This window comes from Sapajus apella, unplaced genomic scaffold, assembly GCF_009761245.1.
Source record: "Sapajus apella isolate SASKATOON/1434 unplaced genomic scaffold, GSC_monkey_1.0 scaffold69, whole genome shotgun sequence".
Taxonomy (NCBI): Eukaryota; Metazoa; Chordata; class Mammalia; order Primates; family Cebidae; genus Sapajus; species Sapajus apella.
The window spans coordinates 2,686,448-2,699,588 of NW_022437009.1; the positions used below are offsets into that span (position 1 = coordinate 2,686,448).

The following is a 13,141-nucleotide window of genomic DNA, read 5'->3' on the forward strand; positions in this document are numbered from 1 at the left end:
TGTTATCTCCAAATACACCATTTTCACCATCAACACGAGCCTCAACAATGCCTGTCAACTTTTCTATAACTCCTCCCTTAGTGTTCTTTCCTATTTCCTGAAGAAGATATTTGTTCTTTGTCATAAGTCCCCCACTGCTCTACCTCTTCCCTGCTATCAGCACTTAACTGCCTTCTAATTCACAGAGAAAATATGGACCACAAGGAGGAAGGACTCCAAAAAACATTATCTTTCAATTTTCTGTACTTCCACTTATCAGGTAAGGTGAACAGGGAAGGCTTCATTGAAAAGGTAACTTTTGAGTTAAAAAGCCTGAAGAAAGTGAGCGAGTGAGCTATGTGAGTATCTCTGAGAAAATCAATCCAAGCAAAGGAAGTAGTGGCTGCAATAACTCTGCAGTGGAGAAGTGCCTAATGGATTCAACAACTGACAGAAGGCCAGTGTAGCTGGAGAAGAATAATGAAGGAAAAGATAATAAAAGAGCCAGATCACAGGGACCCAAAAGGACTTTGGCTTTTACTCTGACACGAAAATTGGAGAGTTGCACAAAACGGCATAATGTGACTTACTCTGTAAAAAATGACTGGCTCCTGTATTAAGAATAGACTGAACAAGGCAGAGGCAGAAACAGAAAGGCCAATTAGGATACTATTATAACAATCCAGACAAGGGATGGTGACATGACTCAGGGTAGTGGCAGTTGAATTCTAGTCATATTTCAAAGGCAGACAGAACAGAATTTGCTGAGAAACTGGAACGTGGTGCGAGATAAAAGAAAGAAATAAAGGATGCCAACAAGATTTATGACATGAGCAAGAATAGAGCTGCCATTAACTGAAACGGGAAAGACTGGAGGAATAATAGGTTTTGAGGTGGACAGAATTATTATGAAGAGCTCATTTACAGACATAATAAGTTTCAGGTATCTATAAGATATTTAAGTAAAGATGTCAAGTAGATAATTGGATATACGAGGATAGAGGCCAAGGACAAGGTGGGGACTGGAGTTCTAGATTTGAGAGATGTCAGCATGTAAATGGTGTTTAAAACTATGACACTGGAGAGAAGACAGTGGAGGACTGACCCCTACAGCAGGGTTGTTCACCAATCTTTTGGCTTCCCTTGGCGACACTGACAGCAGTGTCTTGGGTCACACATTAAAAAAGCTCACTGCTGATGAGCTTTTTGAAAACTGCAAAAAAAAAAAAATCTCAAAATGCTTTAAGAAAGTTTATGAATTTGTGTTGGGCTGCATTCAAAGCCATCCTAGGCCCTGGGTTGGACAAGCTTGCTTCAGGGCGTTCCAACACTAGGAGAGGCTAGGAGTAAAAAAAGAGAAAAAAGAAGAAAGAAGAAGGAAGAAGGAAGAAGGAAGAAGGAAGAAGGAAGGAAGGAAGGAAGGAAGGAAGGAGGAGGAGGAGGAGGAGGAGGAGGAGAAGAGGAGGAGGAGGAGGAGGAGGAGGAGGAGGAGGAGGAAGAAGAGGAGGAAAGAAGAAGACGACGACGACGACTGAGTGAAGCATGAAGCTAAGTAAGGCTACGAGAAAAGCAAAATAATGTATTGTCCTAGAAACTAAAAGTGCTTTAAGAAAAAAAGAAATCTTTCTGATGTGCTGTTGGATTTGGTTTGCCAGTATTTTGAGGATTTTTACATCGATGTTCATCAGGGATATTGACCAGAAATATTCTTTTTTTGTTGCGTCTCTGCCAGGTTTTGGTATCAGGGTGATGCTGGCCTCATAAAATGAGTTAGGGAGGAGTCGCTCTTTTTCTGTTCTTTGGGATAGTTTCAGAAGGAATGGTACCAGCTCCTCTTTGTACCTCTGGTAGAATTCAGCTGTGAATCCGTCTGGTCCTGGGCTTTTTTTGATTGGTAGGCTATTAATTACTGCCTCAATTTCAGAACTTGTTATTGGTCAATTCAGGGATTCAACTTCTTCCTGGTTTAGTCTTGGGAGGGTGTCTTTGTCCAGGAATTTATCCATTTCTTCTAGACTTTTTAGTTTATTTGTGTAGAGGTGTTTACAGTATTCTATGATGGTAATTTGTATTTCTGTACAATCAATGTTTATATCCCCTTTATCATTTTTTATTGTGTCTATTTGATTCTCCTCTCTTTTCTTCTTTATTAAGTCTGGCTAGTGGTCTATTTTGTTGATCTTTTCAAAAAACCAGCTTCTGGATTCACTGATTTTTTTCAAGGGCATTTTGTGTCTCTATCTCCTTTAGTTCAGTTCTGATCTTAGTTATTTCTTATCTTTTGGTAGCTTTTGAATTTGTTTGCTCTTGCTTCTCTATTTCTTTTAATTGTGATGTTAGGGTGTCAATTTTAGATTTTTCCTGCTTTCTCCTGTGGGCATTTAGTGCTATGAATTTCCCTCTAAACAATGCGTTAGCTATGTGCCAGAGATTCTGGTGCATTGTATCTCTGTTCTCACTGGCTTCAAAGAATTTATCTATTTCTGCCTTAATTTTGTCATTTCCCCATTAGTCGTTCAGGAGCAGGTTGTTCAGTTTCCATGTAGTTGTGTGGTTTTGAGTGAGTTTCTTAATCCTGAGTTCTAATTTGATTGCACTGTGGTCTGAGAAACTGTTTGTTATAATTTCCATTCTTTTGCATTTGCTGAGGAGTGTTTTACTTCCAATTATTTGGTCAATTTTAGAATAAGTGTGATGTGGTGCTGAGAAAAATGTATACTCTGTGGATTTGGAGTGGAGAGTTCTGCAGATGTCTGCTTGGTCCAGAGAGGAGTTCAACTCCTAAATATCCCTGATAGTTTTCTGTCTTGTTACTGCCAAATATTGACAGTAGGGTGTTAAAGTCTCCCACTATTATTGTGTGGGAGTCTATGTCTCTTTGTAGGTCATTAAGAACTTGCTTTATGAATGTGGGTGCTCCTGTATTGGATGCATATATATTGAGGACAGTTAGCACTTATTGCATTGATCCCTTTACCATTATGTAATGCCCTTCTCTGTCTTTTTTGATCTTTATTGGTTTAAAGTCTGTTTTATCAGATACTAGGATTGCAACCCCTGATCTTTTTTGCTTTCAATCTGCTTGGTAAATATTCCTCCATCCCTTTATTTTGAGCCTATGTGTCTCTTTGCATGTGACACAGGTCCCCTGATTTCAGCACACTGATGGGTCCTGACTCTTTACCCAATTAGCTAGTCTGTATCTTTTAATTGGGGCATTTAGCTGTTTTCATTTAAGGTTAATATTGTTATGTGTGAATTTGATCCTGTCATTATGATGCTAGCTGGTTATTTTGCCCATTAGTTGATGTAGTTTCTTCAGAGTGTTGATGGTCTTTACAATTTGCTAAGTTTTTGCAGTGGCTGGCACTGGTTTTTCCTTTCCATGTTTAGTGTGGCAGAGAATGGATTCCCTATTCAATAAATGGTATTGGGAAAACTGGCTAGCCATATGCAGAAAACTGAAACTGGACCTCTTCCTTACACCTTATACAAAAATTAACTCAAGATGGATTAAATACTTAAATGTAAGACCTAAAACCACAAAAACCCTAGAAGAAAACTTAGGCAATACCATTCAGGACATAGGCGTGGGCAAAGATTTAATGACTAAAATACCAAAAGTAATGGCAACACAAGCCAAAATTGACAGATGGGATCTAATTAAACTAAAGAGCTTCTGCACAGCAAAAGAAAGTATCATCAGAGTGAACAGGCAACCTACAGAATGGAAGAACATTTTTGCAATCTATCCATCTGATAAAGGGCTAATATCCACAATCTACAGAGAATTTATAAGAAAAAACAACCTCATAAAAAAGTGGGCAAAGGATATGAACAGACACTTCCCAAAATAAAACATTTATGTGGCCAAAAAACATATGAAAAAAAGCTCATCATCACTGCTTATTAGCAAAATACAAATCAAAACCACAATGAGATACCATCTCACGCCAGTTAGAATGGCAATCATTAAAAAGTCAAAAAACAACAGATGCTGCAGAGGATGTAGAGAAATATGACCGCTTTTACACTCTTCGTGGGAGTGTAAGTTAGTTCAATCATTGTGGAAGACAGTGTGGCAATTACTCAATGATCTAGAACCAGAAGTATTATTTGACCCAGCAATCCCATTACTGGGTATATACCCAAAGGATTATAAATCATTCTATAAAGACACATGCACACGTATGTTTATTACAGCACTATTCACAATAGCAAAGACTTGGAACCAACCTAAATGCCCATCAATTATAGACTGGATAAAGAAAATATGGCACATATATACCATGGAATACCATGCAACCATAAAAATGGATGAGTTCACGTCCTTTGCAGGGATGTGGATGAAGCGAGAAACCATCATTCTCAGTAAACTGACACAGAACAGAAAACGAAACACTGCATGTTCTCACTCCTAAGTGGGAGCTGAACAATGAGAACATGTAGACACGGGGGGGTGGAACATCACATACTGGGCCTGTTGGTGGGTGGGGGCTAGGGAGTTGATGGGTTAACGAGTGCAGCAAATCACCATGGCACATGTATACCTATGTAACAAACCTACGTGTTCTGCACATGTATCCTAGAACTTGAGTATAGTTTCAAAAAAAAGAAAGAAAAAAGAAATCAAGATGCTGATGGAGTCTGAAACATGAGGCCTGTGAACTGACAACTGTGTTTAGTACTTGGGGATCCACAGTGCCTAGTGCTTATCCCTAGTGCCTAGAGCTTTGGTAGAATTCTTATCATTATACTACATCACATCATATACTTATCTCTTCAGTAGTATGTAAGTTCTCCAAGGGTATTAGAACACTGTCTACTTTTTCACATCTATACACCCAGCATCTGGAACAGTGATTGATATTTAGTATCAGTGAAATTAATGAATGCAAACATCCTGTAGATGAGGGAAAATATATTCCTATAATACTATCACCCATATAAAATTGCTATTAATCTTTTGATAGGTATTTATACATATACTCCAATAATTTTCCTTTTCCCTAACACATGGTTGCAAGAGAGACTACTATATTAAAAAAGTTTACTTAATTTAGAGTTTTCCTCTCATGTTTTAACAGAATAGGTAATAATTTATCAGTAAGAGGACATAGAGAAGGCGGTGGGTATTCCAAATGGAAAAAGGTACAGTTAAAATGGGGAAACGAATATTTTAGAAACTGTTAGAACTGACAAGACTTAGTGAAGAACGAATGTAGGATACAAAGGAAAGGATAAAATCTAGGATGATTACCATTCCCACAGACAGCTACCCTAGACTGAGATTCGTATTATGTTAGCTTTCTATTGCGTCCTTCTGCTTTAAGCTTTTCCTTTTCCTAATTTAGTCTATTTATTACAATGTGTTTTATAGACAGTTTTAATCAAACAGAAGTAATCTTGTTCCCTCATTAGTTTTCTCAAAACATGGTCCGGTTTCTCGTGAGTCTCTGAATATGACACTTTATGGTACATGCCTTGTTTAACTTTTAACAGAGTATATGTTCACTGAGTGCAAAAGGAAGAATGTGAATTGAAAATGTTACAATAACAAATCACAATAAAACAAAATTAACCTTATTATTGAATAGTACAGAGAATATTACATTTTCTTATCAGTTATCTTCATTGAAAGCAAAATACACAAACAAAAAAACCAAACTTCTCAAGTGAGAATTCTGTCCATCTTGCTTTACAGACCACCTGAAATTACATTCAGGCAAAGGGATAACACTAAAGAACTTGAAGCCACTTCTCTTTCCTGTAGAGTACATGCCTACATGTCAAATTTGATAAACCATGTCCCTCTAAGGCCCTTTTGATATTCAGAAATTGATAACAATTATAAAATACTCCTAAATAACAATGATTCATATGATTTATTTCAATACGTCATACAGTTAGCGGCAGGTTTCTAACAGAAGCTATTGTGTTCTTATAGGAAATTCTAGAATAAAAACTAATTTGAAGCATTTTCAAATATATTATGTCATAAATATGACCCACATGAAAATTCTATTAAATAAGTACAATTAGAACAGATGAAGAAAGATGCATAGAGAAGTTAAATTATCTAAATTATTAAGCAAGAAAATCAGAATTCATTTTCTACTTCAAAGTAACATGTCCATTCTTGTTCTTCCACATTATAAAGTCAGTAATATAAAACAATGAATCAGTAATGACTGATTTCCTGTATTTTCTTCACTTTAATCATTAAGTGACATAGGTTACGTATTGTGCTTAGAAAACCAGTAGAAAAAAATAAAGGTTTTTTTTAGAAAAGGAAAAAAGAAAAAAACTAGCAATTTGCCTTTAAATCTAGGTTCCTTACTATATTCTTTTATATCTGTTGCCAAGTACTTTTCCTGAAGGTAATTACCAGTAATTATTCTCTGTGATTGCTATGTGCATATCACAGATATTATCATTACTCTAATTATAATATAGTTAGCCAAAGCTGAATTGTTAAATTTCAGTTCAATTAAATGTTTGTTTTGCAGACTATTTATAAATATGACAGATGTACACTGCTCAATGATAATAATAAAATTTGATATACTTTTCAGAGGCTGATATAAAATATACAAAAGCATTAAAAGGAACAAATTGGACAATTTTGTAAGGACTACAGCTGGTAAAAGGATACCAGGGTAGCTCGCTAGGATTTTAAAGATCTTCTGCCAAAATAATCAGTGAATGGCTCTTTCTATAATCAAAATTAAAAACTGCTGAGAGCAAATATATTATAATGTAATTTGAATTTATTTTGTGTGGAAAAAATGCAGAGGAATAAAAGTTATCTTTTCTGCTGCAAATTTTATTGTGACAAAATGTATATAACGCAAAAGTTGCCATTTTAACTATTTTCAAAATGTACCATTCAGTAGCATTAACTACATTGACAGTGCTGTAAAACCATCACCACTACCTAGTTCCAAAACTTTTCATCACTTCAGATAGATATTCTAGCAATAACTCTCCATTCTCCTCTCTACTCTCTTCTCATCCAAAGCCTCTGGTTAATTCTAATCTACCTTCTGTCTCTATGAATTTGACTACTCCAGATATTTGATATAAGTGGAATCATATAATATTTGTCCTTTTGTGACTGGCTTTTTTTTTGTTTTCAAGGTTTGTTTATATTACTGCAGGTATCAGTCCTTCATTCCTTTTTATAGCTAATAGTCCATTGTATGTTCATACTCATATTGTTTACCCATTCATCTGTTGGACACTTGAGTTGCTTCCACCTTTGGCTATCATGAATAATACTGTAACGAACACTGGCATACAAGTATCTGAGTCTCTGTTTTCAATTCTTTTGGGTTTATATATGACCCAGGACATAAAGTGCTGGGTCACATGTAATTCTATGTTTAACTTTTTAAGGAACTGACACTTTTTCCCAGCAGCTACACCATTTTACATTCCTACTAGCAACGTACAAGGGTTCCAATTTCTCTACATCCTTGCCAATGCTTATTTTTCATCCTTTTGATTATAGTAGCTGTGAAGTGGCATCTCACTGAGTTTTGATTTGCAATTTAATGTTAATCATCTTTTTCATGTACTTATTTTCCATTTGCCTATCTTCTTTGAAGAAATGACTATTCAAGTCCTCACCCACTATTTAATTGGGTAGTTTGCCTTCTGTTGTTGAGTTGTAGGAGTTCTTTATATAGTCTGTGTATATAACCTTATCAGATATGTGATTTGCAAATATTTTCTCTCATTCTGTGGGTTGTCTTTCATTCTCATGGATAGTATCCTTTGATGCACAAAAATTTTCCATTTTAATCAAATCCAATTTACCTTTTATTTCTGTATTGTTACCTGTGCCTTTGGTGTCACATCAAAGAATCCAATGTCAAATCAAAGGTCATGAAGATTTGCCCCTATGTTTTCTTCTAAGAGTTTTACAGTTTTGGTTCTCAAATTTAGAGTCTTTGATCTGTTTTGAGTTAATTTTTATAGATAATATAGACTAGGGGCTCAACTGCATTCTTTTTCACCTGGCTATCCATTTTCTCAACACAATGTTGAAGAGAAAGAGTTGTTTTTTTGGTCTTTGTTTTTTGTTTTGTTTTGTTTTTGGAGAGAGGGTCTCGCTCTGTCACCCAGGCTGGAGTACAGTGGCGCAATCTTGGCTCACTGCAACCTCCACTTCCTCGGTTCAAGCGATTCCCTGCCTCCATGTCATCAATGCTGTACTTATGATCATTTCAGGGCTGGCAATTCTCAAACTGTGATTTACTTTTTTGAGTATCCTTATGCTGGTATGGAAAATGGCATTCTCTTTATTTAAAAATGTTTTAAGCTAACATGAAAAATAATGGATATTCATAATCAACTTTGGATAGTAATGGTAAATGAAAAGGAGAAAATAAAAACAATCATTTAGAAAAAACCACACATAACACTTTGGTTTCTACTTTTACAGCATTTCGTTTTCTAACTATCTTTCTAGATATGTCATATTTATCTATGTCAAGGTATTCCAAAACATAACTTTTAATGGCTGCATAGTATACTACATATGGATGGGCCAAAAAGTATTTAACCAAATCCCTATTACAAGATGTTTAAAAGCTGCACTGTCCAATGTAGAAGCACTAGCTACAAGTAGCTGTTTAAATATGTTAATTAAAAATAAAATTTAATATGTAATTCCACAACCATACTACCAACGTTTCACATGCTCTATAGCCACATGTGGCTAATGACTGCTGTATTGAATAACACAGATAATAAAATCTTTCCCTAATTACAAAAGGTTCTGTTAGGACTGCTTTAGATTGCATCCAAATTATCCCTATTATAAATAACTGCAAGATTGTTGTAAATAAACTTCAATATATAGCTCTGAAAATTTCTTTGGAATAAATTGCTAGAAATGAGTTGCTGGTTCAAAAAGCATACAAATAGATACACTCTGGAGACTGGGTACAGGAAGATGTCAATTTCCTTTGTCAATTTAATCAAAGAATAGTGTCTGTTTAAAAGCTACACTGATTTGATTATGGATGTGGTGACATAGGAAAGGGAGACACAAAGGTCTCTGGTGACCCACATATGGATAAGTCACAAATGTATTTGTCTTTGTAATTACTAATCTGGCAGCAGTAGTAGTCATCTGTACAAAAAGAGATGCTGTCAAATGATACTATCTCCAAGATAATGAAGTTATCTTCATTAACACCACTTGTAGGGCTAAAGGTTTTTATTATCCATTTGTGTATTGATTTTTCATGAACCAACTTTTCTTGGTCCACTTTTCTATTGGGGTGATCATTTTTCCTAATGATTTTATAAGAGATTTTGATATAAAAAGGATATGAAAATTGTTTTTCAAATATGTTCAAAGATGTTTTGCTGGACTGTAACTTGCTTCTGAATTATTAAATGTAGGAGGTTGATATGGTTTGGCTGTGTCCACACTCAAATCTCATCTGGAATTGTAGTTCCCATAATCCTCAAGTGTCGTGGGAGATCACTGAATCACGGGGGCAGTTACCCGTATGCTGTTCTCGTGATAGTGAGCGAGTTCTCACAAGATCTGATGGTTTTATAAGGGGCTTTTACCAGCTTTGCTCAGCATCTCTCCTTCCTGCCTCCACGTGAAGAAGAATGTGTTTGCCTCCCCTTCTGCTATGATTGTAAGTTTCCTGAGGCTTCACCAGCCCTGTGGAACTGTGAGTTAATTAAACCTCTTTCCTTTATAAATTACTCAGGCTCAGGCGTTCTTTACAGTAGCATGAAAATGGGCTAATACAGTTAACAGTAATATACAGTAATTACTGTTAACCGTAATATGCAATAAAGACTGAAACTTTTTTTTTGTAGTTTCTGTTTTATGTGACATGCTTAGAAAAAGCTTTCCTGATTACATATTCAACCTGGTTTTTAGTATTTTTATGATTTCATCTTTTACATTTAAATAGTAATACCATATAGAATATACACTGGCATATCATCTGAGACAGGAACTAAACATAATTTTTCATATATATTATTATATCATATTATTATAATATTCTCAAATATCAATATAACTCTCGGGGGTAAAAATTTATAATAGAACTCATGTAGATTACTAAGTAGGCATCCAATCCAGTCACTCTTATCTGAAATAAGAAAACTACGTTTTTACATTTTAGAAATGCGGCTCTCAGGGTTTTGTTTTTCAGGAAAATATTCTGACTCAGTCTAGGCATTAGCGCTTACATCTTCTTCAAAATAAAGAGAAAATGAGTGATATGTAAATAATTTCAGGGAACAGGAAAAGTAAATATAAAAAGAGTCAAAAAAGGTTGAGATCTATTCCCAGATCCATGAAAGACATAATTATATTGACCTATCTGCTTCTCTTTCATAAAATAAAAGACAATTTCCTGGAAAGGAACAAAAAGACAATTCCAGGGCAAATGTTTTCCTATTCTTGGTACTCACACCGCATATTTTCTTACTGGCAGAATCAGCAGTGTTTTCAATACAAAAATCAAATGATTGTTACTTTTGTCTCTTATTTACTATTTCATTATGATTTTATTAGTCTCAAAAATAACTGAATCATGTTTTATTAGTGACAAAGTTGTAACTTCTATTGTTTTCATTTTCCTAACTTTAAAAAAATATCACTGATAAACCTACAATTACTAAAATTCTGTAAGTTCCGCATTTCCACATAAATATTAGTTGTTACTTTTAAAAATCAATTCCTTCAAAAATAAATGAGCTCTATTAAGAAAAATTACCCCCTCCCTAAACAAAACACTTTGCCCTCTAGCAGAGGGAATCGCTTCTACCACCGTTTCATGCAACAACTCGTACCTTCCTGTACAATAATATTTATGTGTCTGCCTATCCTGCCAGCCTGTGAATTCAGGCCAAGCCCGATGTTCTTTTCCCATCTCCATCTCTTCGAGGAACTTAGCAGAGAGACTGGTAAATAATGAATGCCAAGATGGCTTCTTCTAAAATGAATGAATAGACATGGCTCATCCAAGAGCAACTGCCCCCCTTCTAGTAATCTACTGTGCTCGTTTGTTTTTCACACTCCTCCTTCACCTCCCTCTCCTAAGCAGGGCTTTTATTTACATGAAGATATAATTTATTAGTAAGAGCTTTTACGTATAATCTTCAAACTGCCACACTGTATTTTAGCAATACAGAGAATAAAATACTCTTAGAAGACATGTTATTAATATTTCCTTTTGATAAATGAGAAAACTGAAGCTAAGAGAGATCAGAAACATGCCAAAGAAGAGAACCAGTAGGCCACAAGGTCAGACACTAACTGAGAGTTTCTAACTCCACGTAGTCAACTTTTTACTGTATCAAGCAAAGAGTTTTCAGACAAATAATCTTTTAAGAAAGCCTCAGATATACTAGAAATACTTACACTGACCCCAGCGCCCCGTTCTGGGGTTCAAATAATTTGGATAAAGACCATTTGGACGATCCATTTTCTGAAGTAGTTTCCGAATGTGCATAACCTAAGTAAAATAAAATTAAGAATACAATTAATAAAAATAAGTGTCATCAAGGCTTGGTATTAATGTAGACTTTGTGTTCTTCGTTACTCAGAATATACACCTATTCCTTGCCTTTGTGTATGTGTTGGAGGGGCGGCAGGGAGTCAGGAAAGCCTTCTATTTCTTAAATGACTCATTTTCATAAGATGATATGTGTCCGTTATTTTAAAATCAAGCAATAATAAAAATAATACAGAGAAAACAGCACAAATAGAAACGATTTTACATCTCAACACGCTACTACCTAGAAATACCATCTGAAACATCAGTTATAAACATAATTCCAGACATAGTCAATATGTATATATTCAAACATACGAACAGAAATAATTTCACAGGAATTAAATCATAAAATGCCATTGTATTTTGAAAAGTATTAATTTGAATTCAACAGATCAAAAATTAAACAAGGTAAAACAAATTGCTGAACTTTAAAATTGTTCCCACAATTGATATCTTTAAGTTCCTGAAATTCCAATTTTAAAATTATCTCCCTGAGGCTAACAGGGAAAGAAAAATCATGAAATATATTAAGTGGCTGGAGACTTCCCTATGGATTTATTTCGATTCAACGCTAGATTGGGTGAACTTTTAAACAGGTATCTGGGGGTGGGAGGAGGTGTTATGTTCCTTGTATTCTTATTTGTTTGAGAATCTTACATTTGATGAAAAAGCTGGCTGGTATAAATGACTTTGGAAAACTTTATTCTTCAGAGGACCTGATATATACTTCACTGTTCTGGACTTGAGCACAATATTAATCCTTCTGCCACAAGGTTTCCCATCGTCATTCATTTGGCTGGATTTTGTCTTTAAGTAGTTTTAGAAATGGGCTCAGGGATGCTGTCTATATTCCCAGTGTTCTTTCGCGTTTGAGACCAACAGTATGTATAACAATCTCAATCCGAAAAATTCGATGAACCACTTTTTAGAAAGTTCTGATGTTATAAAAGGTGAGAAAATTAACTCTTGTCATCCAAAAAAAAAATGTATACTATTCAATTCTGCCTTTCTTCCTTATCATTTTCTTTCTAAAAAATATCTCTCTTTATTTTCACACATTTACTAGCTTTTCTCAATTTTGTCTTCTAAGTTTCTTATATTTTGAACACTTTCTTTGTGTTGCCTCCATTTTGGCCTTCATTTTGTTGATAACTATTTTTTCTTATACTTTGTTACTGATATCATATCTTATTGTATCTGAGCACCTGTTTCTGTTTATATACTTGTTCTACAGGGACAACGGCTTTAATATGTTTTCTCTCGTGGTGATATTTGGTTGAATTTTCAATTGCTCTTTTATATATTTTGTGGCCACAATTTTCCTTCCTTTCCTTTTTTCTGGTAATATCTTTGTATAAATTCTGTGCCATCTCTTTTTTGACAAATTACTCATTATAGTTTTCCTGAAAGTTTTCACATAAAACACAAGGTAAAGTCCAGATATAAATGTTTTTTTTTAGACTTTGCTTATCCCCACCCACAAGAGATTAGCAATACGGCACTGCTTACACTAATGAATCTGTCATTTATTCCCTTCCCTCACCAAAGTCTGCAGGCACAAACACCTTGTCTGTAAGAAGCCTTACTCGACTCTGTTCTTCCAGCTTCTCAACACA

General features: G+C 35.0%; 1 protein-coding gene across 2 annotated transcripts in view; it reads right to left on the reverse strand.

Moving 5' to 3' along the window:
* Window positions 1-13,141, reverse strand: part of MAN1A2 (mannosidase alpha class 1A member 2) — a 160,980-nt gene that overhangs the window by 56,774 nt on the left and 91,065 nt on the right. For both annotated transcript variants that reach the window (XM_032249606.1, XM_032249607.1), the window contains one exon: window positions 11,390-11,483. In XM_032249606.1, the coding sequence (XP_032105497.1) occupies window positions 11,390-11,483 (94 nt within the window). The remainder of the gene's footprint in view (window positions 1-11,389; window positions 11,484-13,141) is intronic.